Genomic DNA, 14,456 nt, shown 5'->3' on the forward strand with positions numbered 1-14,456 from the left:
GTGTTTTAGAAAAAGAAAAGAAATAATACTTTGTTTAATAAAGAAGAACAACACATGTCATCAAGCATAGGGATGTAATCGAGTCGAGCCAAGCCGAACTCTTGAATGTTTGAGCTTGGTTCGTTTATAATCGAGCCGAACTCGAGCTTTATTTAACGAACATATGCATGGCTCACGAGCTTATTCAAGCCTAAACAAGCTTAATAAATATGAATTATACATTTAAATTTTCATTAAATTAATTAAAAAGTGAATTATATATTTAAAGAAAAATATATTATTCTTAATAAAATTTATAAATTTATTATAATAAATAAATTTAATAGATTTTTCTATATATTTCATAAATAATATGCAGAATCAATAATTCAAATATCAAAACTATTATTTTTTTATCTAAAAGATTACTTATGAACTTACCAACGAACATGTTCACGAGCTAACGAGCCGAATACTGTAAAGCTTGAGTTTGGTTTGTTTATCTTAACTAGCCTCATTAAACGAGTTTTTATTGAATCGAGCTTCGAATAGCTCACAAACGGTTTGGTTCGTTTACATCCCTAATCAAGCTTCAATCGTTAAATAAATCTTTTTATAAAGTAAAGTAAATTAAATTAATAATCTTTAGAACTCCTAAATAAATCATTTTATAAAGTTCAGAAAACTAAATTATATATATAACAAATTGATTGTTTTTATATACCATTCAATATATAGATGAATGTATGTTTTAAAATCTAAATCTGTTTTTATTTAATATAATTAAGAAGCATCCTTTTATACATACCTCCTATTTCATTTACAAAAATGATAGTTGGTGTGGTTAGTTTAAAACTATATGAACAACTATGTTTTCATGAATCACTTTTTGTAAAATCAAGTTAATCAATGTCAATTTGGGAAAATTATTTTCGATTTGTATAAACTGGATTTTAAAAATTAAAAGTGGTATAATAATTTTCGTAGAAAAAAAATATCTCGTAGGATTTTTGTGGGTAAATATTAATGAACAGTTATCAAGAGTTATTTGGCTCTTTATAAGTGTTTATATTTGTATTGTCTTCAATAATAATATAAGATTAAATATTCTATAAGAATTAACTAAATCGAATCAACTCAAATATTATTTTGTATTTAAATTATTGAAGGTGGGTCAAATTTAGATATAATTTTAAAAACTTTATCAATATTTTTCAGTGGAATATATTTTTTTTGTTTTTAAATTTTTTTTATTACAAATAGTATAGGTAGTTTCTGATCATATTAAAAAAAACTCAGATTCTATGGCTTCGAGTGTTGTGATTGCTTCCACAGCACAGGCGAAGGCAGGTTACCAGCACACGGCTGCGGACGGCGGTTGAGGAATGAGTTGGAAATGTAACTGAAAAAGAGTTCAGGGAAGGAGTTGATCCACGCGTGGAAGCGAGTGACGGTGACAGAGGAGGCTGTGCCACCAGCTCGAGGCGGAGGCTGTGCCCTTGTGGAACAAGCAAAGGAATACACGACTCAGATTTTGGAGTTGATGATACAGCCTTCTTACGCTAAAGAACTCCTCCAATAATTTACCATATCTTAAATTAAGATTCAACTTTTATTTTCCTTTTTTTTGTACACATAAATCTGATGATTTTTCTTCTTTTTTCTTTTTAACATGAAAAATCTATTCAATTTTGCAAACGTGTACCTGTTTCATATTCTGTTCAATTTTGCGAACATGTACTTGTTTAACATTCTAACCAACCAGCGATACTTTATTAAGTATCAAACAGATAATATAGACATCTATAGATAATGGAAATCGAATATTATCGAACAGATGTTGAATACATGTAGCATAACAAAACCACAGGACATGACGATATAACAAAATTGTTGATGCTTTTTTCATCTGGAAGAAGAATCAACTCTTTTAGAGCAAAGGGACGTCGACAATGTTTCGTATCAGAGTACTTAGCGATTAGCCTTTCGACTTTCTTTCAACTCTGGGTCCCTGTGAAGAAAAGAAGAATCTTGATTTGAAGACGAGTTTTCATTATGATATTGCAACAGAGTTCTGCAGATTAAGAATGGATGATACCTCTCTATGTGGTCGAGAATAAGCAATCTTGGTCCCGGTGGTATTTTCACATCTCTGAGAGCACTGAAATTATAACGATGAATATTGAGCGCTGAGTTTAAGTTGGACATATCAAATCTCACATTGAACGACTTACCTATCAGTTAGTAATGGTAAAGTGTTGTCTGTTAATAACCCTTTCTTGAAATTCTTCTCGTAGTTCTGCAGGCCAAGATTACACAGAATGGTTCTTGTTTTCACGTAGTTCACATCTTCAGTTGGTGGTTGCGAAAACTTCTGTCCCAGCTGCATTAATCGATACCAAAATTCTCAGGATAGGGACATTGACTATTGCCTATGAGCAATAACGGAGATATCGATATTATGAATATCTGAAAAGAGCTGGATGTTATTTAGTAGCAAACTGGATCACCTGGTAAATTCCACCTTGCACAAGTGCAAAGAAAAGGCCAGAGGTAACAGCGTTTGCTGCCAGATTCGGCCCACCCATACCGCTTACTAATGTAAACATGGCACCAGAACCAAAAGCTGCAACCATACTGCAATCACAAACCAACAAGCTAAATACACAGAAAAAATTATGAAAATTCAAACATCCATCCAAGCATGTATGTGTATGTCATGGAACCTGCCGAATGAGGAATGATCAACGAGTAACAAAAATCGGTTCTAGTAGAGTATCCCATAAAATATCCTACTTGAATCCAGGGTTGAGGTCCAAAACCTGAGGCTCAAAAATCAGAATCCTCAGAGTTCGTGCTTGAGCCTACACTTTTAATTTCGTAGACAAGCTCGGGCCTTAATATGATAGTTTGATTATGTGCCCTCTATCTTCACAAGTTCTTCAATGACTACACCTCAATTCAGTATGTTTGACAATGTCATTGAAGATAATTTCTTTTACATCCAAAAGGACAAACCATCTAAATACCATATTGCAGGTAAACGGGAGATTTAGAGTGTAAGCTAAATATCTCATGATTGAGCTGTAACAAGAAAAAAAATGAAATAGATCACATTTTGAATCGTTCTCCACTGTAATGCAAGAGCAGTTGTTATTGATTGGTTAGCATACTGTAATCGAATAAGAAATCCACTACATAAGCTACCATGATACTTTGACCCCTCACTGTCGGAACCAATGACAAAGAATACAGCTTCAATGAACTCTACTCAAATTCATTAGTTATTAACATAACCTTTTTATTTTCAAAAAACAACTTATAATTAGCTGAAACTACATAAAAAGGTAATATTTTGGAAATACGGGACAGTTAGGTAACCAATTTTGATACTCATTCCCAAAAACAGGGAAAAAATGCTTGACTGACTTTCAAGGAAAAAATATGTGAGGCACTTTCTAATATCCGTGATCAGGCACAAGCACAAACAAACAAGGGCTTGAGGCACATCAAATGCCAGACTTACCATAACACATCACATGTATAGACATAAAGAAATGCTATTCAAACATAGCCAGACCTAGATTGAACATCCTCCTTGCCTCTCAATCTTTTCAAGACGCAAGAAATGCCAGCATTGGTGCCTGTCATGACAGCAAAATTGCGTGCTTGTACCAAAGGACCTCCTGCAAAAGCCTGAACACAAACATGACATGTAACCTTACACTTGTCACAAAATCTATCATGCACACGAGCATGTTAAGCAAAAGAAGTTCACAATCAGTTAAATTTGGATAAAAGTAAACCAAATGCCATAAAACAAAATGCGGTATCCAAACCTATCAAATCAAAATCATGATAAAGCAACCGAATCGACCCTAAGTAATCAAGAATAGCAAGAAATCTCAGCACTATCGAAAGGATATGTTCTCCATGCCACACATGGATGCAGAAGGTTCGTAGAAAATCAGGAATGAGTCGCAAAAGGTGCAGAAAAATTTAGTCTTGAAGAAAATTCAATAACCCAAGATACACCCACAAAAAAATAATTTGAAGCAGACAAACCAATAAAAGAGTATATACGCATAAAAAAGTAAAGTACAGCGATTGGGAGGGGAGAGGATTGAAATTTTTTTTAAAAAAAGAAAAAGGAACCTGAGCTTGTTTCAGAGACGCCATAGCTTCTGGATTGAGGCCGGCAGCGTTCGGCGGCGCAACCAAGGAGGAAACATCACCAGTGAGCGTTCCCATGAAACCACCGATGGCAGCTCCTTGGACGGCGCTTGTGGTGGTTACGACTGCGGCTTCCACCGCCAACGACTGCTTCGCTAGCCAATCTTTGAATCTCGTCTCCACCTCCCTGAATTTGGCCTGCGCCAAAGCTATTGGATTCTGCTCCGCTTGCCCCGTGAAACCGCCGGCTTTGGTCGGAATTCCCAACACCATAACTCCTTGCTTACTTTCGCCCATATTCTACGAATCAATAAGAAGAGGCTGGACGGCAATTGGATAACTCGAAAAAAACCCACAATTAGGGTTTTTATAATTTGATTGATTATCTGTCGGAAACCCTCACCCATTGCGCCCAAACGGCTTCAGGGAATTGACAATTTCACCCCCACTGCTTGATGGGAGAATCACGTGGGTCGCTCGACCACGTCGCAGTCTGGCGGATATCAAGACCCCCTACGTTTGATCCAAGGGCTAGAAATAACCCAAATTTTTAGGTACACGTATTCCTATCCTATCTATATATATCTCAGTTTCAATTGTTATTTATTAGTAAAAACACAATTACAAAATTTAAACAATTTCTATCGTAAAAGATTGCATTACAATTAACACTTGATATTTACTTCAATATCAGTTATATGATCGATAGCTTATTTTGCATCTCAACTAACATTTTTCAAAATAATTGCTATCAAATATTTATCATAACATTATATTGGACATATCAAAGATCTTCAAAACTATGAATTTATCATATTTGATAGCATCTTTTTTTAAATTTATTACCGCAACACGTGGTTTGAGAGCAATTATTATCTTAGTAAGAAAAATATTTGAAACATTATGTTTTGATTGTCGTATTTTTTATAAAATCTGAGTAAATTATTTATGTGTAATGAAATTCTACGAGTGTTTTATTTTTTTATATTTATATTATATTATTAAGTTTGAGATCCTTAGAGTAATTATTTTAGAGGATATCAGAATATTTAATTTCATAATTACATTCTTAACCTACTAAAAATCTCCTCAAGTCACCCACTTATTTTACATAGGAAAAAATTCTAAACAAATTTTATTTTTTAAATCGAACGACTCTTCTAAATTGAAAATAATTTCGTGTTAATTATTTAGTGTTATTTGATCAAATTAAAAATAATAATAACACATTCAACACGTGTGCATCTTTTACTAGTATAAATATATGTTTTATAACAAATTTAATTATGTGAAAATTTACTTGCTTGAATTTGATAATGAAAATTAAGGACTAAATATATTTGAAACTGGAGCAAAGTATTTCATTATGTATTAACACCGTGATGAAGTGATTGATGCTTCATCCAAAAACATTTATTCGAAAAATATAGATCCAAATTGTTTATACAAAAGTGAACAATTTTATAATATAAAAGTACAAAATGATAGTGCCCAAAACAAGTCAACATAAGAAATTTACATTCAAAAGGAATACAATTAAATCAAACCATTCAAATACAATACTTCATAATTCTGTAATTCTGTTAATGCCAAAAAATATGGATAAATAGCATTTATTCAATAATTAGTCTCCTAATTATATCAAACAATTACAATTGAAAATAATATTAATCAGAAGGCTTTCAGGTACTTTTTGGCAATTATGTACATTTTTACCTTGAGAAATCCATTTCACTAATCAATCCTAAAAAATTTAATGAATAAACATAAGAAAAAACAAAATTAGAACGAATCGTATAATAAATAAAAAAATTGTTCATTGGGGAGAGGCAGAAGAAATTAAGTATTCGAATTCCATTAAACAAATTATTTGTTCACTTTATTTTAAGTTTTATCACACTCACGGGTCAATTTTGTAATATGGATGTACGGCCCGATCTTACCCATAAAAAAAATATTAGTTTTTACGTCAAAACTATTACTTTTATTACAAATATAGACCGGAGCGACTCGTTTCACGATTATAAATATATAATACTGTCCCACAAGAGATGTACTCTCAATTTTTAATATATGCTTTGACACAATTTAATTACTTATCATATCTGCTCCCAGCTCCATAGTTGTCTTATTTGCTATATCATTCATCAATCACCAATTTTTCTTTTTTTTTTGTATAATCGTGAGTTCACACATGTTTGTGTAAATTATGATATCTTTGTTCCACTTGAGAAAAATTAAAAATTTAAAATGATTTTATAATGAGATATATTCACTTATATAATAACTTGTATTAATCATTTTCGTTAAATCGAGCACAAATACAAAATTATCTGCTCCCTAGCTCCATAGTTGTCTTGCTATATCATTCATCAATCACCAATTTTTCTTTTTTGTATAATCGTCAGTTCACACATGTTTGTGTAAATTATGATATCTTTGTTTCACTTGAGAAAAATTAAAGATTTAAAAGAGTATATAATGAGATATAATTGATTTGTATAATAACTTGTATTAATCATTTTCGTAAAGCGAGCACACATACAAAATAGTTGTTATAGATGCTCATTATATAGTCGCACAACTGTAGAACTAGGACCAATGATTGACAAAATGGTATCATAGACAATCAGCAGCAGAAACACCGAAAAATAAGTATCATACATGATAAAATGTTACATTGTGAGAGCCACATATTGAACATGCATGTGGGACAAAGTTCTCTATCACTGAAGTCATCTTTTGAACATTTAGGAACCATTTTAAAAAATGCTCAGCACTGGTAGTTCGAAACGCACCTCTTGAACTTGTAGAAGTCATCTTTAAATTCTCAGCGCTGGTGGATCGAGGGTCAGACCACGACGGACCATCGCCTTCTGAAGGAGAGTAATTGTAATTACATTTGTTCCACATTGTAGAATTGAAGATTTAAAATAAATTTACAATAAGATACAACTGATTTTTTATAGCAACTTGAGTAAATAATTTTCGTAAAGTAAGAACAAACACAAAGTAATGGCTATAAAGATCTCTGTGCAATGGTGCGAGTGGGCACGAGACGTGAAACTCTTCACCTGTCTGAGCATCTACCACACTCAGAATATTTCCAAGTCGTTCAACTAATCGGTATTGATAAAAAAAAATCGTTTCTTCACTTGCAAACAAGAAGCACTAGCAGTCTACACCGATCCTATCAAATAATATATAATTTTTTTTGGTAATATATGAAATAAAATAGAAAAAATGTGTAAAAAACATATCTCAATAATTTGTATATTAAATTACCATCAACGTTACATGGGGTGGGAACCAGGGGATAGAAGGAAAAATTGATTGTTTAATAATTAATAAAAATATTAATTTTTCAAATATATGTGGTAAGTTAACCCACCCAGCTACGGATAATTAAAATGCAACCGGATTGGGACGATCAGCTCCATCTGCTGGATTTCATTATATTGCTTATATGACACCACTGAACCTTTCTGCCTCACATCCTTTACTACTTAACTCAGAGGCTCCTATTAATTTGTAAACATATGGTTAGTTATTTCTTAAATTCACGGATCGAGAAATCCAAACCTTTTTTTGTTTTGGGTTTAAAACATATTTTTCTTTTTCGATCTGGATATTCAACTGTGTCTGATTGATTTAACGATATTTTTTAATCAAATTACAACTGAAAATACGTATATTTTTCATGTAATTTTTTTGACTGTTGCAGTACAGAAGTATGACATGCTATTACATATAAAAAGCAGAGACAAGAACAGATATTGTTAAGATCTGGAAGGGTAATAGCTTGGTTGAAGATGAAGCCATTCTTGAAATCTTCCCATGATCTCCTTCTCCAATTCGTGGAGCCGTCGATTCGCCATCGATCCTCCTCATCCTGCATCAAAAAGACAATACTCCAAGATATGTATATATATACAGCATCCACTAAAATTTTGAACCCACAAGAATAAAAAACTAAGGGGGTCGATATAACGTAAGCATCCATTACCCATTATTTGGGCAGAATATGATGGCATATTCCAAAGCTTTGCATGTGAAGGTGCTGGTTCCATCATCAAAAGCATAGCTATAAGCTCTCGGACAGGCTCTCTTGAATATCCCCGAATAGAAAGATGGCCTGCATGTTGACGGATTTGCATACTCTCCACTGCAACAATACTCGTCTAGCCTGAACGCGTCACATGCGCTCCTACAAGCCACAACCCCTCCATCTTCATTACTGCCAATCACTTGAAGTTCTTCAGGACAACCTGATGATCAGTTCATTCCATTGTAGAGTTTTTAACCAAGATAAATGATAGAAAACATTTGTTGCACAAAGTTTAGTGTATGGGAAGTGGGCCACTAACGGTTTTCATACTTCAACCAATAAACCAAAAGTTCCTTTCAGGCAAGCAATCGGATAGCTAAATTCATAATTACCCATATTTATATCTGCTAGACAGCCTGTGGCGTTGCATCCGATTTGAAACCCTCTTGGTGCAGCAACTAATGGCAGGTTGTATCCATCAACGATGCTAACATCGTAGAAATCTCTGTCTTCTCCGACTCCGAGGGTTATCTCAAATAATGAAGCCGGTGGTGTGGCACCAAGGCCATCACATTCCAGTCTTCCTCCACAGTCTCCAGTCTCGCAGGACCCAGTACCTGTTTCATCAAATATGCAGCCAGTCCTAGCCCAGATCCGACCAGACCATCCCGGAAAGCTTGGAATGGCGATACCCTGGCCTGAATCCAACTGAAACCCTGTGGCTGGAAGCTGTGGGGTACCTGAACCAGCTAGAGTCCCTGGCCAAATCGTGAAAGGGCAATTGTTAACAAGTGTAAAGATGCAAGAGAAAGAGTCAACGAAGAAGGAAAAGATGATGAAAGAAGTGAGAAGCTTGCAAGATGCCATGAGTAGTGGAAAATAGGCCGGCTACATATTTGTATCGTACCATGATCAAGAATTCACGGAGGAACTTCGACAAGCAAAATCATAAATCATTACGTTGCTTTGCAGACTTAATCAGCCGCAATATTCAGAATTTGGGTTTAGCATTTCTTTTCTTTTGTCTTCCATGGACTGTGTGGGAAGCAACCTCTGAAATAAGAAATAAGAATGGAGATAGGAATATACTTGGAACATTTGGGTAAAATGCATAGGGAATACCCGTTGAAAAGGTTACCCTAAGATTCCCTGCTAGATCATAAATACAGAGGAACCTTTGTATACATTCAACAAACTCAGAACAGTTTTGTCCCCATTAATGCAGTGGGACAAAAATTTCCTCGCTATACCGGAAAACCACTCTCTGTATACAGAAAATCGCCTAGTGTCGCAAATTTACAAACAGACCACCCAATACAAAATATGCAGGTGCCAATAGTTTCTACAGCTACATGGATTTTTACTCCACGCATTTTAATATGTCTCATCATTTAATGATGACACAAGACAACTTCTACGTTAGGTAGAAAATTGAACCCATCATTCAGAAATACTCGTTTTCAATTGGGCAGAGAGGTTGGATCCCAGAACTCCACTTCCGCATTATCAAATTAGTAAATTTGTTAAACAATAAGATAAGATATGGCACACCACGGGATACACCATATTTAAATGTAACAAATAACGTCAGCCTACTAAACTAATAACGAGTGCAGAAGATCGGTGCACAACACAACGTATTAAAATTAAGCCAACTTGAGAAATGTCCAATGGATTCGGATAAAGATGCACTTTTTAATAAGGTGCAGGGAACCAAAGATGGAGACAAATTCAAACTTCAAATTCAGAACACGTACACGATAGCCTAGAAAATACAAAAAAAAAAAAAATTGGATGGTTAACACTTCCTTGTCAAGATCATGAGAGGCAAACATCAGCTAAAATTACAAAGTTTAAATATGTAATCAAGGGAACCCGTATCATTCATCACATGTAATCCTAGAACATTCTAGAGCTACAGAGTTGTTATCGCATTTGCTTCCTGAGACGTGATCGAAGCATCATCCCCATTTAATTTCCAGAGCCATAAAAAAGCCAGTGCCTGGAGGCCCGATAGGGGTTCACAAAGAAAGAGGTGGTAACTGTCGGAATTTTTCTAAAAAATCATGGTTTTGCACATATATAAACATGGTAAATAATATGCGAAAGCGGATCGAATTTTACTCCGGCTATTGAAAATTTTTAAGTTCTCTGTTTTTTCTCCAATTGATGTCTTCTATGCACTTCACGCTCTCTATAGATGGTGTATAATTTTCTTGTAAGGTGCGTCTTTAGGAACCTCAATATTGCTATTTATAGGCGTTTCTCATACCATCGATGAGTGTATCGGGAGCTGAGACTCAAAAGAAGAAGCGTGTACGCATCTCAATTTTCTAAAGTTGAAGCCGCGTACGCATGTTTTGTCAAAAATTGTAGGCAATGGCCGTCGTCATTTCCTACACGTTTATCCTTCTTTCTGATATGTATCATTTTTTCTTACAGTAACAGGATAGCAACCAAATCAGTCACATTGCTAAGTTAAAGGATGGCTTCAAGGCAAACAGAAGCACGACTCTGGAGATGAAATTCCTTTCACAGTTTTGTGATAGCTGAAGGTTCGCCGGAACGGCCGTTATGCAGTCGGAACGGCCGGAACGGAACGGGAACGGTGACCGCCGTTCCAAAGTTCCAGGGCAAATCGGTGATTGTTTTGTAGCGCCGTTCTTCGAATCGGCGATTTAACGGCGAAGCGGAACGGAACGGCCGAGCGGAACGGTTTGGTGTTTAAAAATATGGTTACGAGATATTCATGGTTCATTATGGTAAGGTATGGTAATGGTTATTGTAGATGATTATTGTTTATGGTTATGTGTATTGGAATGATAATAGAATAGTTATGTTATTGGTATTATATTTAATAGTTGTTGATGATTATGAAAATGAATGTGTATAATAGAAAGTTGATCTTGAGCCAAATAGGAAATGGAAGTACAGAAACTGTATGAAAAATGTGGCAGTAGTTGTGGTTTTAGTATAATGTCTTGTATATTGATCCAATTGTTGTGAGGCCAATTCCATTAGAAAGATAAGATATAAGGCTATAACTTTCATGTTTTGATAAATCATTTCATTTTTCAACATTTGGTACACAAAGAATTAGACATCGTGGATTTGATTATGGGTCATCTCAATATATTGGTGATAGATACAATGAATCTTCATCATCTATATGGCGGGGTGTTGGACGTCATGGTCCTGAGTATAGATCTTCAAGTACAGCTGATAGTTCTAGTGTGTATCGTAGATTCAGATACTATAATCGTTGTGACGAAACACTGTTACAAAATCAGTGATCTCATTCTAATGATCTTTCGTCATCTCAATCTAATCAATATCTCTATGGACAATCACGTCAATATCCAAATGTTTGAAATCAATTTAATCTACGAGATAGTGATCAAGAATATAACAATGATTTCGCTCATCCGCATCACTCTTCATGGTATTAGCTTTGTTATGTTATAATTTTTAGTGTGTATTTCTTATTGTGCTATTATTGTAAAATAGTTTTGTACTGATATATTAATTTGTAATAAATTCATATATTTTATTTTTTTAGTATGATGTAATTTATATTTAAATTTTTTTACCAATTTTTTGAATTTATTAATTTTTTTATACAACCGTTCCGCAACATAACATTGAAACTGAAACGGTAGTTGACGTTCCAAGCACAATCATCATGGTATGATCTTCTACATCCTAGGCAACCGTTCCGGCGAACCATGAGCTGAATGACATAGCTCGATCATCATATAATGGGAGAGAACATGTACTTGCCATGTTGTTGGTATGTTTATGGCAGATGAATGACATAGCTTGGCCAAATGAACATCATCATACAATGGGGAGCACACGTACTTGCCATGTTGGAATGTTTGTGACAGGTGAGTCATGAGTGGCATGGCTCGGACAGATGAACATCTTCATCATATATTGGGGAGCACATGTACTTTCCATGTTGGAATGTTTGTCACAGGCATGGTTTGCTGAAAAGGTATCGCCGTTCCGGAACGGGAACGAGGCCTATATTGACGAAGTTCCGGAGTGTGAACGTTGATGTTTTGGGGTATCATTACGTAGATAGAAAACGACATGTTATCAGTGGACGGAACAGATCGATGAAAGAAACGGTAAAAATAAAATACAGGAGGGTCGAGTCCGAGGTGTTAGGGTCGAGCTCGACCCAAGTGTGAAGGTCAAGGTTCTGGGCTCTTCTTATTTGTTTTTCTTTTTTCTTTTTATTATTATTTTTTTCACTCTTCTTATTGTGGGTAAATGATTTCATAAATAATATATATAATTTGTATAGCTCGATCCACTCTTCTTAATTTGTAAAGTTTCATAAATTGATATATATAATATGAACTTTTAACAAATTGATAGAAGAACGTAAAAGTATTCGATCTATTTTATCAATTATATATTTAATAAAGTTAATTTTGAAAATATATTTAAAATATATTAAAAATAGCTTTAAAATGTAAATTTGGAATATAAGTGAAACTTGTTGTAGATTGCAATAATTATATATTAATTTAAATAATATGCAAATTTTGAAAAATAATATTGGTCACACTATTTTTTTCGAAAAATAATCTCTTGTTTCGATGTATAATAAAGATATTCTTTGTGATTAAATAAGACGTGAATAAAATTTAAAAAATATATTTGACATATTATTTTAATCAAATAATCTATTTAAATGATATTTATTTTGATTTACATATTTTTAAATATTTTTCCAAAATTTTCAATTTATATTAATTTTTTAAAAATATCAACGCCGTGACCGTTCTGCGAAATATCATGAGAACTGGAACGGTGACTTCCACGACGGTCTCCGCGACTGTGATTGCGAACTATGGTCACAGGTGAATGGCATAGCTCGGACATATGAACATCTTCATTATATAATGGGAATACTTGCCATCGTGTTGGAATGTATGAAGAGAGGCATCAAAGTAAATGAAACTCTATATGTTAGTAAAGTCTTTGAATGGATCCACAAGCTGCAAAACCTGCTCTTGCTTGGAGTAATAGATTGACCTTCAAAGCCCCACATGCTCCTGAACCGCAATTCATGGAAGAGAAATATTGTTTCTCCTGCATGACAGAAGAAAGGGAAATGAATTAGAACCTTCTCAAGATATGAAACAAATTACGCATATTTAATCATTCATCAAGATGGAAATTAGACAAAAACTTGTGTGAGACGGTTTCACGGGTCGTATTTGTGAGATGGATATCTTATTTGGGTCACTCATGCAAAAGTATTACTTTTTATGCTAAAAATATTATTTTTTATTGTGAATATGATTATGATTAGGCCCGTCTCACAGATTATGATCCGTGAGACGGTCTCACACGAGACCTACTCTGGAAATTATATATGAAACTCTCCCGTGCGGTATATGTTTTAGCTCCTTGACCTGCAATACAAGGGAAAACAAAAAAAAAAACGTAAATCAGATGTCTTTCCAGTGAAAAAAAATATACAAATTCCTTCCTCCTAAACTTAGTGGGGTGTATTCAATCCAGAGTTTTGATGACTTTTAATACTTTTTCAGATAATAGATTTTTATTGACTTTTACAGAGTCTCACATATTTATAAATTGATTTATGTGGATTCATGTAGACTTTTTTTGCAAGATTTTTATAGAATTTTTTGAATTTTTTTTATAGGATTTAATAAATTTTGTACTTAATTATAAAATATTATTTTTTATTAATTCTTTGAATTTTTTTATAGGATTTAATAAATTTTGTACTTAATTATAAAATATTATTTTTTATTAATTCTTTGAATCAATAATTAATTGAAATATATAACATATGTAATTTAAAATAATTTTTCATTATTTATATTAATAAATAAATTACTTATAAAAGTAAAATAATTTAATACTTACATATGCATATACATGGGTTTGTATGGATGTTTGTAAATTTTTAAAAATACATCAATTGATTAATATGTAACCTTGTTTTTGAATTGATAATATACATATAAAAAAATATTATTTATAATACAATTTTGTATAAAAATATCACACTTACATATAAATGATAAAAAAATTTAAAAAATCATAGATGTTGCGAGACTATTCAATTATTAAGAATTTATACGGCATTTTTTGGATTATCTTTTATTATTATTGAATATTACATTAATTTGTATAAATTATAAATTAAAAATCACAAAATCAATTCTAGAATTCAAAATTTTCTATGATACTAAAATAAAAATTTATT

At 33.3% G+C, this 14,456-nt stretch overlaps 2 protein-coding genes and 1 long non-coding RNA gene across 3 annotated transcripts; 1 reads left to right on the forward strand and 2 right to left on the reverse strand.

The window, feature by feature from the left end:
- Nucleotides 1–1,789: 1,789 nt before the first annotated feature.
- Nucleotides 1,790–4,537, reverse strand: LOC140816855 (chloroplastic import inner membrane translocase subunit HP30-2). Its single transcript, XM_073176335.1, has 6 exons — nt 4,135–4,537; nt 3,560–3,675; nt 2,490–2,616; nt 2,214–2,362; nt 2,078–2,140; nt 1,790–1,990 (listed from the first exon to the last, which is right to left on the reverse strand). Exons 1-6 carry the CDS (start codon nt 4,447–4,449, stop codon nt 1,951–1,953), a joined length of 810 nt encoding a protein of 269 aa, XP_073032436.1. The 5' UTR covers nt 4,450–4,537; the 3' UTR covers nt 1,790–1,950.
- A 3,300-nt stretch (nt 4,538–7,837) lies between these two features.
- On the reverse strand, nt 7,838–9,101 carry LOC140816469 (pathogenesis-related thaumatin-like protein 3.5). The gene is made up of 3 exons (XM_073175765.1): nt 8,593–9,101; nt 8,159–8,420; nt 7,838–8,044 (listed from the first exon to the last, which is right to left on the reverse strand). The coding sequence occupies exons 1-3, from the start codon at nt 9,065–9,067 to the stop codon at nt 7,897–7,899; spliced, it is 885 nt and encodes a 294-aa protein (XP_073031866.1). The 5' UTR covers nt 9,068–9,101; the 3' UTR covers nt 7,838–7,896.
- Nucleotides 8,844–10,635, forward strand: LOC140816475 (uncharacterized). The gene is made up of 3 exons (XR_012114597.1): nt 8,844–8,969; nt 9,118–9,823; nt 10,234–10,635. It is a non-coding gene; the product is annotated as an uncharacterized lncRNA (long non-coding RNA).
- Nucleotides 10,636–14,456: the final 3,821 nt, after the last annotated feature.

Source organism: Primulina eburnea, chromosome 16 (genome assembly GCF_022965805.1).
Source record: "Primulina eburnea isolate SZY01 chromosome 16, ASM2296580v1, whole genome shotgun sequence".
Taxonomy (NCBI): domain Eukaryota; kingdom Viridiplantae; phylum Streptophyta; class Magnoliopsida; order Lamiales; family Gesneriaceae; genus Primulina; species Primulina eburnea.